The sequence below is a fragment of the Lactuca saligna genome, chromosome 5, assembly GCF_052625555.1.
Source record: "Lactuca saligna cultivar CGN05327 chromosome 5, ASM5262555v1, whole genome shotgun sequence".
Lineage (NCBI taxonomy): Eukaryota > Viridiplantae > Streptophyta > Magnoliopsida > Asterales > Asteraceae > Lactuca > Lactuca saligna.
This window is the reverse complement of record NC_136421.1, coordinates 315,503,895-315,520,549: the sequence shown is the minus strand read 5'-3', so window position 1 is coordinate 315,520,549 and position 16,655 is coordinate 315,503,895. Positions and strand designations below refer to the sequence as shown.

At 40.2% G+C, this 16,655-nt stretch overlaps 1 protein-coding gene across 3 annotated transcripts; it reads right to left on the bottom strand.

Annotated features, from left to right (window-relative positions):
• Positions 1 to 67: 67 nt before the first annotated feature.
• Positions 68 to 4,171, bottom strand: LOC145048666 (sugar transporter ERD6-like 7). 3 transcript variants are annotated; one of them, XM_078997240.1, is made up of 19 exons: positions 4,015 to 4,170; positions 3,458 to 3,601; positions 3,271 to 3,333; positions 3,109 to 3,198; positions 2,959 to 3,018; positions 2,807 to 2,872; positions 2,650 to 2,715; positions 2,469 to 2,544; positions 2,304 to 2,368; positions 2,137 to 2,229; positions 1,934 to 2,014; positions 1,738 to 1,822; positions 1,400 to 1,443; positions 1,247 to 1,309; positions 1,118 to 1,177; positions 943 to 996; positions 799 to 858; positions 586 to 700; positions 68 to 397 (listed from the first exon to the last, which is right to left on the bottom strand). In XM_078997240.1, the coding sequence occupies exons 2-19, from the start codon at positions 3,596 to 3,598 to the stop codon at positions 282 to 284; spliced, it is 1,398 nt and encodes a 465-aa protein (XP_078853366.1). In that variant the 5' UTR covers positions 3,599 to 3,601; positions 4,015 to 4,170; the 3' UTR covers positions 68 to 281. The 3 variants fall into 3 exon arrangements, 2 of the variants coding, with proteins under 2 accessions (XP_078853366.1, XP_078853365.1); XM_078997239.1 differs by having other exon boundaries at positions 3,458 to 3,627; positions 4,015 to 4,169; XR_013683000.1 differs by lacking the exons at positions 68 to 397; positions 586 to 700 and having other exon boundaries at positions 795 to 858; positions 1,118 to 1,170; positions 3,458 to 3,627; positions 4,015 to 4,171.
• Between the last annotated feature and the right edge of the window lie 12,484 nt (positions 4,172 to 16,655).

Here is a 16,655-nt window from a genome sequence, read left to right as displayed (position 1 = left end):
ATTTGACATCAAATCAATCACCTATAATTCTCAAAATAAAATTCCAAGCACTTAAAAAAGGTCGATCTGAACAAACAAACCGGAATTACAACTTAATGTTGATTGGTACAAGGATCCAAATACACAATAATACAAAAGGGAAATTACAGCAGTTATAAATAAAGTGGAACTAGAATACAATGAATATGAACAGAATGAAACTGAAATGCATGAAGATGGGATTTAAACAATGGTATATTTATTTATTGCTACAAGTTGTCTGGGATTTGAAGAATGGTGTCTTAATTATTAATGGCAGCTTGTATCTGCTCCAAAGTTCTTCCTTTTGTTTCAGGTACCATAATAATTATAAACACAATACCAGCTAAGTTTATCGCTGCATATACCAAGAAAGTGCCTGTAACAACATATATACAACATGTTAATCTTATTATATATGTTAAATGCAAGAAATAGCAACCTACTTCCATTATACTTTGAAAATCCACCAAATTTTAGCAATGTTATTATACAAAGAAACAAAAGTATGTTGCTATTTCTTTCAATTTCCCCATTTTGTTATGCTAATTTAAATGTTAAAATTACCATATGAACTCCAGCTCAAGAGAAAATTGAAAGTGAATGATACTGCCCACGCGCCAAACCAGTTTGTTAGTGTTGCTAGGCTTCCAGCAGCACCCTTGATGTTAATAGGAAATATCTACATAAAACATATTTGTGTGTTTAATTATATTTATGGTCATTTGTGAATTTAAAAATAATGAAAAAATTTGTATTCATGTCAATATATGTACATACCTCAGACATTATAATCCATGGAACCGCTCCCATTCCTGCTGAAAATGATGCTATGTACAACTGCATTCAAGAAAAAAATTTCAAAACTCATTTATTTACTTTTATTGATAACTAATTAAAGGTTTGCAAATGATGTATATTTACCAGTATGCCCGTTACAGCTAGTGCAGGTGCTGCTGCTAGTCCTATTTCATAAGTCTGGTGCACGTAATAATTATTAATTAGATAAAAAAAAAAAAAAAAATCATTACTAGAAGGAATATTAAAAAAATCTTTAACACTACGTGTCAAGTCAAATGTTAATATATCTGATGAATACCTTAAAGTAGAACGAAAGTGCTGCTAGTAAACAACCCATAACCAAACCGGCGCCTGAAACCTTGAAAAACATTTTTATTTAAAATGAAGGTTTTTAATGGATTGTGTGGTAAAAAATATTAAAGTTTACCAGTAATAGTGGCTTTCTACCGGCTTTGTCAACAAAGAGTGCATTTAAGGCAGTAATTATGACCTGATAAAAATATATGAAAGAAGATAAGTAGCACTTCATAACTAGTAATTCATCTAGAATGATAATTCTATTTTCAAATCTTTTAATAACCTGAAGGATCGCGTAGATTATTGTTCCAATATCAGCAGGAAATCCTGAAAAGATCATGCAAAAATATTAACAAAGATGCTCCGTAGGCCCCAGACAGAACAGAATAGGTTATACTGTCTTTGGTATGCATTGGACTGAGGCTGATACTGATGTGAATGGGGCAAAAGTACCACCCAAAAAGATGGAACAAGGACTTGCTTTTGATCTCTTGTCTGTGCAAAAGACATGAATGCCCTCCTTGTCCTCATCATTAGCTTATCGAGTTTAGTGTAACAAATGTAGCCATAGGGTTTTTATGGAATTGGAAGCATCAATGATTGTGAATCCAGAATGTATACCTGCAGACTCAAATATACTACTTGTGTAAAAGCATATTCCGTTGATTCCTCCAAATTGTTGACACACCATTAGTCCAACCCCAATCTTCTCAATAAATATGGTCAAAACAAGATTCAGACTACAGTTATAAAAATCTTTTTTTTTTTTTTTTTTTTTAAAAGTAGCCAACAAGAGTTGTCAAGAAAATAAACTTACAGTGACAGATCGCAAATATCTTCTCTGAAACAAATCAAATATTTTGGCCTTCGGAAGCTTTTGCAGTGTTTCTATATAATCCTATCAACATATTCAACACACCATTGATACCACATATATAAAAGAATTCTATAATTTTTATTCGTAAAAAAAAAAAAAAAAAAAAAAAAAAAAAAAAGAGTTGGGAGCTTTGAAATGTACACCTGGATTTCATCCGCCTCCTGAGATATATCAGCATCCTTCCCTCTAAGTTTTCTTAAGGCAGCATCAAACTCTTTTTTTCTTCCTATCTTTGCCTGCATGCATGATGTGAAACATAATTTGTTGAAGATAAATTAAACAGCTTCATGAATCATGATACTTCACATACCAGCCATCTAGGAGATTCTGGTACAAAGAAAAGCCCCACTAATAGAACAGCACAAGGGATTAATCCTGCAAACAGAACACTAGAATTCATCACCCTTTATTTTCTTTATCCATATATAAGAATGCCACTGGTAGTAAATAAACATAATTTAGACCCATTTAAAACCTGTCAATGCCAAGGTCCTCCATGTTAGCACTGTTCCAATTATAAAGGCAACTGACACTCCTGTACAGATCATGAGCTGCAGAGTAGGTAGGAACAGTTTAGAGGTATTTCAACTTTCATTATGCTAATAACATATGAGATCTATATAATATTATAATATAAAGTGGTTGGCAATGGCAACCTGATTTGCTGCTGTTAATGCCCCTCTTAAATTTTTGGGTGCGATTTCAGCTATGAACACAGGTACCTTACAACACAGAAACATACTATGTAAAAGAGAAAGAATTATTATATAAATTCAAATAATTGGCACTCAAATGTTGGGAAAACTAACATACCACATAGGAAAACACTCCCATTCCAAATCCTGTTGCTAGCCTTCCAATGTCTAGAGCCAGAGGACCCTTTCATAATTTAAAAAAAAAAAAAAAAAAAAAAATGTAAAATTGGAGTATTGTTCAATAAACTCGATGAATAAAAGTTTATGTACCTGAGCAAAGTAAATAGCTAGCCACCCGGCTGTACAGAAAACAGTTGATATTCTCAGTGCCTGTTCCCATTGTCAAAGTGAAGCATTTGGTTGTTTGAAGTTTTCTCTAAAAGATGATGATTGATAATGTGCAAACTCTCTTTTACTTACCCCTTTGCGACCAAAGCAATCGGCCATGGGCCCACTCGCGATTGCACCAATCATTGCACCAAATGTCAAGATTGAGCCAAACAATGAATACTACAAAGAAACAAGATAAAGGTTTATATATTATACTTTGGGTTGATATGTTGTAGAATTTATGTGACTAACCTCTGCTAGTGACAAATTGAGATCTTCCCTGATTGCAGACTGAGTAGGAGAGGAATAACCTGCCTGGATGTTTCTTAATGTTATAGCTTGCACATGTTTAGCATCAATAAGATTGCTATAACTTGAACATGTTTCTTAACGTTATAGGTTCGAAGAAGGTGATATGAAGTATGAAATGAGCACTTACACATGATCCAAATGCAAAAGAACCACAAACTGCAACAAAAGTGCTTAGGTAAACCATGAAATTGTTCTCCTTGTGTTTCTCATCTTGGAGCACCAATGGAGCTCTGATCTCATCTTGAACTGTGCTTTCCGTTTCCTCCATATCCTTTTCAATGGCCATAAGTATAGAATCTATAATTTATCATATAAAAATTAAATTATATCTCAAGGAACTCATAACTAAAAAGAGCTCTTGAGATCCATTATTCCTCGGGAGCTTCCTTTTTGCAAGCAATTTACTCAAACAATTCCAGTTGTCCTGATTAGGTAGGGTTGGCCTCATTGTTAGGCGCACATCCATGTCAAACCATAAAAAGCAGCAAAATTATACACTTCACCATTGATTTTCATCCGTTTTGGTTGAACTACTAATCATGATCAAATCTCAATTTTCAGGCGAGAGATATGAAGAAAGTTAAATCGTGATCAAATGTGAAATCAAAACATGTTGAACTTGAAATCATTCATACAGAAGATACAAACACGAAAAAACAGCAGAATAATCCGTAGTCAACATACCTCCGTTTGCCTATCGAAATCAGAATCCTTATGGCTCGTATCAGCAGGAAGGAAGCAACGGCAGGAGAAGCAAGAAACGTTCGGGACTACGTAGCCAGTGTTTGTGGAATTGTGACAGAAATGATGAGTCGACTGACGTTTTCTTTGACAACTTGTATACGATATTTTTGTACATGTTAAGAAAGTCACATCAGTAGTAGCCTAGTAGGAGTGTAGGACCTGACAGCATTTAATATTTGGAATATATGATTTTTTTTTATAAGATACAATTGTATATTAATTTTAAGAATTAGTTGTGACTTGTAACTTAAATGAAGAATTCAAGAATTCAATACCCCTTTGAGATCAACTTCACAACAACTATAACCAAGGGTTAAAGATAAAGATTATTGCATCAATTCATTTCAAGATTATAACTTTTTCGTGAATTTACAACTAAAAACTTGTTCGTAACTATAATTCTTCAAGTATTTACTCTACTTTAGTATTCTTCAATCCACTTGCTCACTTCCACGGCTCTTTCTCCTGTAAACACACTTTTATTTTGACTCCCTTTGAAAGTCAAACCACACTTTTTAGACCATCTCCATTTTTATACTCCAAGACAGAGTAAAAATGAAGACTTTCAAACTTCATTCCATTATCTTATTTTATTTTTATTCCAAAAAAGATGTTTTTAGTTTATTTTTATTTTTAAACTTAGAGTAAATTACTGAAATTGTCCCTGTGGTTTGGTCAAAATTGCACGTTTGGTCCCTAATTTTTTTTTTTTGCACTCGGATCGTCCTTGTGGTTTGATTTTGTTGCGTTTTCGTCCCTATGGTTTGGTAAAAATTGCATGTTTGGTCCCTAACTTTATGTATGTAAGGGATGAAAAATGCAACAAAATCAAACCACAGGGACGAAAAACGCAACAAAATCAAACCACATGAACGATCCAAGTGCAAAAAAAAAGTTAGGGACCAAAAGTGCAATTTTAACCAAACCATAGAAACGACTTCAATAACTTACTCTTAAACTTACAAAGATTATAATAGACTTTCAACTTACTAGTTTTTTACACATTTATAAACCTAGACATTTGTAAACCTAGGATGTGAGGAGTAAAGTTAACAAATGAAAGTTCTAACTTCATTTAATTAAAAAATAATATCTAACTCCGTTATTTAGAGTATTACTATCTATTTACTCCAAGATAGAGTTGGAGATGAGTGGAGTTTGGATCTATAATAGAATAAAAAAGAATAAATTATTGAAATCGTCCCTATGGTTTGGTCAAAATTATACGTTTGACCCCTAACTTTTCTTTTGCACTCGGATCGTCCATATGGTTTGATTTTGTTGCGTTTTACGTCCCTTGCATGCATAAAGTTAGGGACCAAATGTGCAATTTTGACCAAATCACAGGGACGAAAAACGCAACAAAATCAAACCATAGAGACGATCCGAGTGCAAAATAAAAGTTAATGACCAAACGTGCAATTTTAATCAAACCGTAGAGACGATTTTAGTAATTTACTCAATAAAAATGGATTTTATAGTAGATTTGGAGATGTTTTAAGGCATGTGCGGCAATGACGTTTTGAGGGCTAAGAAAAAAAAATTAATTAAACAAAAACTTTTTTCTAATTATTTATTTTAAACAAAAAAATGTTCAAATCCAAAAGACCAAAACCATTTTAAATAACTTTTGAAAGCTTCTAGTATTTATATTTTATATTATTTTACATATCTCAAAAGCTTACAACTATTTTTTCCTAACATTTTCACACAAATAAAAGATACAACTTCAAGCTTTTAACTACCAACTTCCGCCTACCAGCTAGTTTTGTCAAACATACTCTTAGGATGTGTTTTGCAAAACTTGATAGAATCTGGAATATATAGCTTAATATTTGTGTAGAAGTGTTCAAAAGAATAATTGTAATCTTTTGAAATATGTAAATGATATAAAACATAGAAGTTAAAGCATAAAAGCTCCTAAGATATCAATGTGTAAGAACATGAAATTTAGAGAGTTCGCTTTTAGTCAACTATTGAGCAAAAGGGTAAAATGGTCATTAATAAGAGTTTAACAAGGTTTTGAAAACCAGACCGTAGACCGAATCGGCAGTCTTACTGCTTTGATGGTTCAATTGGTCCAACCAGTTAGACCAGTCTCAAAAAAAGGAAAAACCATATGATTTCATAATTACGTTATTATTAATTTTAACTATACGAAGATTTTAAAAAAACGAAAAATTTAAAATTTAAAATTTAAAATTCTCGATTTTTCTGGTTTTGTCAGTTTAATCGGACCTATTTTACCGGTTCAACTAGTTTTTACTGGTTCACATAACGAACGGTTTTTTGGCCTCTAAGAACTGGTTACGGGACCAATTCCCGGTTGGACCGGTATGTCTAGTCCGGTTTTTAAAACATGAGAGTTTAGTAAGTTTATAAAGTTGTGAATTTATGAAAATGGTCAAGATAAGTTTAAGTCACTAAGATGAAGTTAGATGAATAAGTTCAAGAGAAAGAATGCATTAGAAAAATGTATTTTGGCTAAAAGAGTCAAATGAGTATTGTAACGACGTAAATTTTGAAACCAATTTTTCATTTTTGTAAACATCAAAAACATCGATTAATATTCATAAATGCTTAGTGAGTTCCCCAAAATACAAATTACGCACATACGCCTTTCCAGGCCATGACCTTCCGGTCCATGTGTCTCAGGGGACTTCCGTCCCGACTAGGTAAACCTTCCGGTCCTACCCACGTCAACCTTACGGTCCACATCACAACGCCTTCCGACCCATAACATATTCGCCTTCCGCCCCATAACATAATGCCTTCCGGCCCATATTAAGCATATCATACATGGCACATATAAACGATTAACTTATCACACACAGTACATATATCTCAAAACATATCCGACCTTCCGGTCACACAGTCAAACCCTTCCGAGTACAGTATAGTGAGAAAACTCACCTCGTGGAAAGTCTAATATCTCGCGTCCTCGTTATCACCGAATCCCAATGATGACTCTACCTCGCCTAAACATAAAAATATCATTTAATACTCAAAGACTTCCACCACTAAAACTTTACCCCCTTATCATCATTCCTCAGAGGGTAAAAGACCATTTTACCCTTCCTTGACCTAAAGTCCTCATGTTGACCAAAACCCTAAAAGTCAACAAAAGTCAACCCTGAGAGTACGCGGGGCGTACATCGCCAATCCCCTGGATCGGGGTCTCCACCCAGTACGCTGCGCGTACTGGAAGTTACGCCCAACGTAACCATCAGAATCCAACACTCTTCATTTCTGGTCTTAATCGATTAAGCCATTACTCTAACTTCTAGATCCGACTCTTTTAGTGTGTCTAAACCCATAAAGTCGAGACCTTTAAGCCTTGGCATGGCTGTAAAGGCTCCAACATCTCATAACAACATTCTATTCCAACTCAAGGACCTAGATCTCATGCATGGTGCAGTATCCACATCCAAGATGCCATTTTTATGAGTCTACAACTCCAATAGATCAGAAATATGAAGTATCTAAGCTTATGGAGGCCATTTGCACAAAAAGTCTCCACCTTTGGGACTTAAACCCTAGAAAATGATACCTTAAGCATATAACATGAACCAAGTGACAAGATCCGAAATTTTTACCTGATAATGAAGCTTTAACCCTTGCAAAGCTCAGATATACACTTGAGCACCACTTCTAGCCTTTCCAATGAGCTCTTCTTCTCCTTTGCAACCTTGGAATGGCACCACCAAGCTTATAATACACACAAAGGCTAAAGAACGAATGCACACACTTTTTAGGGTTTCACTATGAGGGATGGTGGCTGAGAAGTCCAGCCACACATTCCTTTTATAGCCCTCCAAAGGAAATTAGGGTTTTAGATCTGGATAAGTTACGCTACGCGTAACCTTGGGTACGCCCCGCGTACCTTAGGGTGAACGCGTCCAAAATGAAGCACGCGAGTACGCGCGGCGTACGCCTTGTATGCCCAGCGTACTCACCTAACATGAAACCCTAAATTAATAACATAACCCAAAATAGAAGAATACCTGGATTCGGGCTGTTACAATTCCCCTCCCCCCCCCCCCCCACTAGAACCAAACTTCGCCCTCGAAGTCTCATACTGAAAATAACTCTGGATACTGATCCCGCATCTCAGACTCGGACTCCCATGTCAGCTCGGACCCCTTCCGATGTTGCCACTGCACTTGTACCTGGGGTACTTCCTTGTTCCTCAGAACCTTAACCTTCCGATCCCGAATCGCTACTGGTCTCTCCACATAGTTCAGGCTTGCATCCACCTGAATATCATCTAATGGCACCACTGTCGAATCGTTGGCAATACATTTCCTCAACTACGAGACATGAAAGGTATCATGGATCTGCCCCAACTCAGCAGGTAGATCCAACCGGTAGGCTACCCTGCCTACCCTAGCAATTACCCTGAAGGGTCCAATATTACTCCTTTCCAAGGAGAGACCTTTAGGAGCACAAGGTCACCAACCTGAAACTCGAGCTCGGACCGACGCCTGTCCGCATAACTCTTCTGGCGACTCTGCGCGGTCAACAATCTCTGCCTGATCTGTTGAATCTGCTCGGTCGTCTGGAGTACAATCTCCATGCTACCCATCACCCGTTGCCCTACCTCTCCCCAGCAAATGGGGGTGCGACACCTCCGTCCATACAAAGGGTGGTATACCAATGCTCGAATGATGGCTGTTGTTGTATGAAAACTCTGCTAAAGGTAGATAGGAGTCCCAGCTCCCTCCAAAATCCAAAACACATGCTCGGAGCATATCCTCAAGTGTCTGAATCGTCCGTACGCTCTGTCCGTCCGTCTGCGGGTGGTATGCGGTACTGAAATACAGTCTCGTGCCCAACTCCTCATGAAACTTCTTCCAAAACCTGGAAGTAAAACGCACATCCCGATCTGAAACAATCGACATCGGAACCCCATGCCGCGATACCACCTCCCTCACGTATAATTCCGCCAACTTCTCCGCAGAAGAACTCTCGCTGATGGCTAGAAAATGAGGGCTCTTCGTCAATCTATCCACGATCACCCAAATCGCATCGACTCCCCTCGCAGTCCGCGGCAATTTGGTGATAAAATCCATGGTAATCTGTTCCCATTTCCATTCGGGAATCTCTAGCGGCTGCAATTTACCGTGCGGACGCTGGTGCTCGGCCTTAACCTATCGACAAGTCAGGCATCTCTCAACAAACCATGCAACATCCCTTTTCATACATGGCCACCAATACTCCTTTCTTAGGGCCAAATACATTTTTGTAGCCCCGGGATGAATCGAGAATTTCGATCGATGCGCTTCCTCCATCAAAATAGTACGCGTACCGCCCACAAACGGTACCAAAATCCGACCCTGAAAAGTCATAAGCCCTCGACCATCCGTAACGAATCCTGATACCTGACCTACAACTCGCTCCCTCTTCTGGTTTTCTGGTTTCGTAGCCTCAGCCTGAGCTCCTCGAATGGTATCCAAAATCGGGGTCATCACCGTCAACCTCATACAAATATCTTGGATCGGGGCGCTCTCCGCCCTACAGCTCAACGCATCGGCCACCACATTAGCCTTGCCCGGGTGGTACAAGATCTCACAATCATAATCCTTTACCACATCCAACCATCTCCTCTGTCGCATATTCAGATTTGGCTGATCCATCAAGTACTTCAGACTCTTGTGGTTCGTGTAGATGGTACACCGAACCCCATAAAGATAATGCCGCCAGATCTTGAGGGCAGACACCACAGCCCCCAATCCCAAGTCGTGGGTGGGATATCTCGACTCATGAGGCTTCAACTGCCTCGAAGCATATGCTATCATGTGTCCCCTCTGCATAAGCACCACCCCTAAACCCGATATAGATGCATCACAGTACACCAAAAAAATCCTCCATCCCTTCCGGGAGTGCAAGCACCAGGGCCTCGCACAATTTCTGACGAAGAGTCTCGAATGAGGACTGCTGCCCCGGTCCCCACAAAAATGCAACACCCTTCCGGGTCATCCTAGTAAGTGGCACGGTGATCTTGGAGAAATCCCTTATAAACCTTCGATAATAGCCGGCCAATCCTAGAAAACTCCTGATCTCAGTGGGCGATCTCGGCACCTCCCATCTCAACACCGCCTCAATCTTGGCTGGGTCGACCAATATCCCTTTCTGGTTAACAAGGTGCCCAAGGAACTGGACCTCTCGTAACCAGAAATCACACTTGGAGAATTTGGCATACAACCTCTCCGATCTCAATACCCCAAGAATTTCCCTCAAATGCTCCTCATGCTGCTCCCTAGACCTCGAATATACCAAAATATCATCAATGAATACGATCACCGACCGATCCAGCATCGGCCTGCACACCCGGTTCATAAGATCCATGAACGCAGCCGGGGCATTGGTGAGCCCAAAAGGCATCACCACAAACTCATAATGTCCATAACGAGTTCTGAATGCAGTCTTCTGAATATCTTCATCCCGAACCCTCATCTGATGATAACCCGACCTCAAGTCTATCTTGGAGAACCAAGATGCCCCCTGAAACTGATCGAACAGATCGTCGATCCTAGGTAACGGATACCGGTTCTTAACCGTCAACTTGTTCAACTCCCGGAAATCGATACATATCCGGTGTGAACCATCCTTTTTCTTGACAAACAAAATCGAATCACATCAGTAGCGTATACCGCTTTCTCATCCGCCATAGAAACTCGCAGAGGTCGACTCATCACCTCCCGCTCAATACCGATGTGTTGGCTACCGACTCGCACCCGAGTCAAATAATACCAAGGCATGTACAGTATTCACAAGAAAAGTACCTACGCATATCATAATATAAGCACAATACCTTATCATAAAAGTAGATACACGAAAGATTACATACCAGCTACGACATCAGGCGTCGCGCGGACCTCCTCCGCAGTCAACTGAAAAGCTCTCCCACGAGCCTTCGGAGCCTCGGCTTTCATCGGTCGAGTCTCGGTAACCCTGGCAGCAGGCGTAGATCCCTGGCGAAGCTGGGGGCACTCGGCCTTCCGGTGGTCGGTCTGGTTGCAATGAAAGCAAACCATGAATCCCTTGGGGAAATCCCTAGCAATGTGCCCCTCCTTGCCACACTTGTAGCAAGCACCCGATCAACATGCCCCCTCGTGACCCTTGCCGCACTTTCCACAAGTGCGGCCCTTCGGACCTCCCGACCTCGAATCGGCAGACTTGGTCCGCTTGGCTGCCGGCTGGGACTGAGCCGGCCGCCGATCCACCCATTGAGACTCGCCCTCCTCCCTGGCCTGGGTCTCCAACTCGATCTCACGCTTCCTGGCATTCGCCTGGAGCTCAACAAAAGTCTGGTATGACGAGTTCGATACGAACTCTCGGATATCCCTCCTCAGCACACCCAAATACCGTCTCATCTGAGCCTGCTCCGTAGACACCTGCTCAGGGCAAAACATTGCCTTCTCATGAATCTTCCGAGTGATCACCGTGACAGAATCATTACCCTGCTTGAGGGTCAAGAACTCCTGAACCAACCATTCCCTCTCCACCGGGGGAACATACTCGTCTATGTATATTGTAGTAAACCTCTCCCAAGTCACGGTTGAAACCTCCGCTGGAGTGAAGTTCGCCGTCACGAACTTCCACCAATCCTTTGCTCCCAGGCGGAGCTGGTTAAAAGCGAACCGTACCCTCAGATGCTCCGGACATGAACAAGTGTAGAAGCATCCCTCGATATGAGAAATCCATCTCATCGCAGCGATCGGGTCCTGCGTCCCGTCAAACTCGGGTGGCTTCGTGTTTCTGAACTCCCGGAACAGCAATGAGTCACCTCCCTGTGGTCTGGCAGCGGCCACAGCTACGGTAGCTGCAGCGGCTGCGGCCTCAGTCACTGCGGTGTACCGCTCATCAAAAGTCTCCATCAGTGTGGTCTTAATAGACCCAAACATCTCCGGAATCTCAGCCCGGATCGCTGCAGCCACCTCCTCATGAATCGTCTGATGAAGCTCCTCGTCACTCACACTGCTCGAACCAGGTCTGTGGCGTGGTCCAACCATGATGCCTCTGAAATACAACATAGAAATATCAAAGACTCTATCGAGCATAATCACACTCGATAACGCAACCCTACTCAGTCCCCGATACCCAGGTATTCTTACTTGGGTTGCCCATTGACCCGGTGTCTTCAGTAGTACAGGCCCAATACTACCAACTACACTGCATCAGCATTCACCCCAAGTCCTCCTCCCCAAACCCCGGATCATGAGTACTCTATTATTGCCATGCACTAGCTACCCACTCGCTCTCAAAGCACCTCATAGAAGCAGATTTCCCTAGACTAAGGCATCACAAATCAGGCCACTCTAGTCCTAATATGAAGACCTAGTCTACTAGCATGCGTATCATATCATATCATATCTCATAACACATATTGTAAGAGTATTTTGGGGATGTTACCGTTCGGGCGCTGGCTGACTGTACACATTTCTTCTCCGTTGGTTGTTTCGAAACCTCTTATCAAATTTTTATTGGTTTTATTAATAAAAAGATTTTATCAAATCCCCGGTTTGAGTTCAGTTACGCCCGAAGGTGTATCCGAATCCCTCAAACCAAGGCTCTGATACCAACTTGTAACGACGTAAATTTTAAAACCAATTTTTCATTTATGTAAACATCAAAAACATCGATTAATATTTCAAATTCAAACGTGAACAATATTATCACAACAAAATACATCCCAATGATCATAAAATAGTTTTTCCCCAACAATGTGTACGATCACGCCGGTGCCTTCCCACGGTCCTCGCTAGTACCTGAAACACATAACACAACAACTGTAAGCATAAATGCTTAGTGAGTTCCCCAAAATACAACTTACGCACATACGCCTTTCTAGGCCCTAACCTTCCGGTCCATGTGTCTCAGGGGACTTCCGTCCCGACTAGGTAAACCTTCCGGTCCTACCCACATCAACCTTACGGTCCACATCACAATGCCTTCAGGCCCATAACATATTCGCCTTCCGGCCCATAACATAATGCCTTCCGGCCCATATTAAGCATATCATACATGGCACATATAAACGATTAACTTATCACACATAGTACATATATCTCAAAACATATCCGACCTTCCGATCACACAGTCAAACCCTTCCGGGTACAGTATAGTGAGAAAACTCACCTCGTGGAAAGTCTAAGATCTCGCGTCCGCGCTATCACCGAATCCCAATGACGACTCTACCTCGCCTAAACATAAAAATATCATTTAATACTCAAAGACTTCCACCACTAAACCTTTACCCCTTATCATCATTCCTCATAGGGTAAAAGACCATTTTACCCTTCCTTGACCTAAAGTCCTCATGTTGACCAAAACCCTAAAAGTCAACAAAAGTCAACCCTGAGAGTATGCGGGGCGTACTGCTAGATGTACGCGGGGCGTATATCGCCAATCCCCTGGATCGGGGTCTCCACCCAGTACGCTGCGCGTACTGGAAGTTACGCCCAGCGTAACCATCAGAATCCAACACTCTTCATTTCTGGTCTCAATCGATTAAGCCATTACGCTAACTTCTAGATCCGACTCTTTTAGTGTGTCTAAACCCATAAAGTCGAGACCTTTAAGCCTTGGCATGACTGTAAAGGCTCCAACATCTCATAACAACATTCTATTCCAACTCAAGGAGCTAGATCTCATGCATGGTGCAATATCCACGTCCAAGATGCCATTTTTATGAGTCTACAACTCCAATAGATCAGAAATATGAAGTATCTAAGCTTATGGAGGCCATTTGCACAAAAAGTCTCCAACTTTGGGACTTAAACCCTAGAAAATGATACCTTAAGCATATAACATGAACCAAGTGACAAGATCTGAACTTTTTACCTTATAATGAAGCTTTAACCCTTGAAAAGCTCAGATCTACACTTGAGCACCACTTCTAGCCTTTCCAATGAGCTCTTCTTCTCCTTTGCAACCTTGGAATGGCATCACCAAGCTTAGAATACACACACAAAGGCTAAAGAACAAATGCACACACTTTTTAGGGTTTCACTCTGAGGGATGGTGGCTGAGAAGTCCAGCCACACATTCCTTTTATAGCCCTCCAAAGGAAATTAGGGTTTTAGATGTGGATAAGTTACGCCGGGCGTAACCTTGGGTACGCCGCGCATACCTGAGGGTGAACGCGTCCAAAATGAAGCGCGCGAGTACGTGCGGTGTACGCCTTGTACGCCCAGCGTACTCGCCTAACATGAAAACCTAAATTAACAACATAACCCAAAATAGAAGAATACCTGGATTCGGGCTGTTACAAGTATTTTTATGCTTTTTGGGCCAAGTTTGTAGCTTAATAGATTAAGACTCGTATTAAGTCTATGAGAAATAACATAACATAATTGTAGAGTAAGGATGAGTGTTTGGACTGAATACCCAAAATGGAACCAGAACCGGAACTGAATCGAACATCCTCTAAACTACTCCATTCTGTTGAGGTGTTTCTAGAACGTTCTTATGTATCCTGATTCCACTTTTAACAGAGAAATCAACTAAATCTTTGCTATTGTATTCGCTCCCATTTTCGGGTCTGAAACAATTGATTTTCAAGTTAGTTTCATTCTCTACTGTCGCTTTCCATTTTGTTGAAAGCACTAAAAACTTTAGACTTCTGCTTTAAGAAATAAAACCAAACTTTCCTTGTGCAGTCATCAATGAAAGTAGCATAATATTGGGATCCTCCCACTGAAGCAACTGAGTTGGGACCATAAACATCTGAATGAACATGCTCTAATTTCTCTGTCTTGGGCAGATGTCCCGTCTTTGGGAAAATGACCTTATTATGTTTTCGAAGAAAACATGGCTCACAAAAATCCACTGTCACGTTCTTCAGATCTGGAAGTCTTCTTTTGGAGGCAAGCGTGTTCATTCCCTTCTCACTCATATGCCCAAGTCTTTGGTGTCATATAGTGGATGCCCCAGCTTCTTCAGCAACATTTGCCTCATTATGAGAAACTTTTACCATGTAAAGTGTACCCCACAAAACTTTCATGACGTTCTTTAGCAACATCAAGAAGTTTTGTAAGCTCATATTCAAATTTTTTAGCATGATTCTTTAATCGATCAACATGTTGTTACTTAATTTGCTCCATTGTAATATTAAGGCGATTCTCCTGATATTTGAGAATAGACTCCACTTTAACCCCAGAGACAAAGTTTCTTCCTCCTATATCAACTTGGATTTGTGACAACGAATTAAGCTTGTTGTTGAGAATCTTAAACTGTTTTCTTGACATAAGCATGTTAGCAGGAATGTTGTCTTCTTTAGGATCAAACTGTAAATCTACAAAAGAAACCATAACATCATCATCAGGTTCTTCTTCCTAAACTATCCTTTATCCTTCTGTGGATTGAGAAGAGAATAGGATTGTGATTGGTTCATGCATGATGTTGGAAAATGATGGTGAGATTATTGAATCAGGAAGTGAAGATGGTATTGGAGAAGATAAGATTAATAATGAAGTTGAGGTATCAAGTTGTGTGGTTTCGATGGTAAAAGATAGAATAAGTGTTGTAGGAACAATATATGTTTCAACAAAAGAAGTACCATGAGCTTCTTTATTCATCATCCCTTCATCCATATTGACTTTTTTGTTCATATTAGATACGCTCACAGGGATACCTGAGGTTCGAACCTCCTATATAGTGGACTCAGTAAACGAAACCTTGGGTGGTACGACTATTACCTTCTTAGGGATGGAAACAAATGGAGGATCACTCAAATTGGTGGTTGCATACGTATTAGATACGTACACATTGCCACCAGATTTTCAGTCTCCTCGTAAATCGACTTGATTGGAGAATCCCTTTGAGGTGAACCAAAACCAGTATCAGCATAACAAATGTCTGACCTTTCGCTTCCACTGCCAGTCTTTGTTTCAACAACAATTTCATGAAGTGGATCTACGATCTCTCCTTTTTTTCTTCTTGATCTTTTTGACCATTTCACAAGCTTTTCTTTTCTTGGAAGCATTGGACATAGGAATAAGAACTTATCGAATGAGCACCCCTCTTCTGTTAAGTTGAAGTTTGCATATCTTCTTTATCCCCTTCGTCGAAGACACATGCTTAGAACCTTCTTGAACTATTGGCCTTTCAGGAGAATGACGAGGTCGGTGAGCAGGCTTCTTTGTTCTTTTGAGAATGCATGTATTCGAAGGAAAAAACCTCTTTAGGAAATTCCTTCTCCACACTTTCTTCAATAGGTTTGGTAATTTCCTTCTCAACATGCTCATGAATAGAATTTGGTTGTTCAGTCTTCTTCGATTTCTTAGAAGCTTTAGCAGGCTTCGATGTACCCTTAGCCCCTTTTAGTAGCAAAACACCAAAAGTAACATTTGGGTTAACAAATGTCAAACACTTAACTAGAATCAGATTTGTTGGATCAATTCTTCTTAACATAGTATCAGGAATGCAAGCCACACTCGGAAAAAGAACTGGATCATCAGTAACCAATTTTGGAGTTTGCAACATCGTAAACTCCTCCTTTTCATCTTCCGATGGAACCAAATTCCCTTCTTTTCATACACATCCTTGGAATTAAACTCCAGTATATGGCACAAGAT

Excerpts from the sequence above, each read along its gene's own strand:
- LOC145048666 (XM_078997239.1), bottom strand. The coding sequence starts at position 3,616 with ATGGCCATTGAAAAGGATATGGAGGAAACGGAAAGCACAGTTCAAGAT. Across the intron at positions 2,873-2,958 it reads TAGCTATTTACTTTGCTCAG|GGTCCTCTGGCTCTAGACAT; the intron begins GTACATAAACTT and ends AAATTATGAAAG. Across the intron at positions 2,545-2,649 it reads CATTAACAGCAGCAAATCAG|CTCATGATCTGTACAGGAGT; the intron begins GTTGCCATTGCC and ends CCTACTCTGCAG.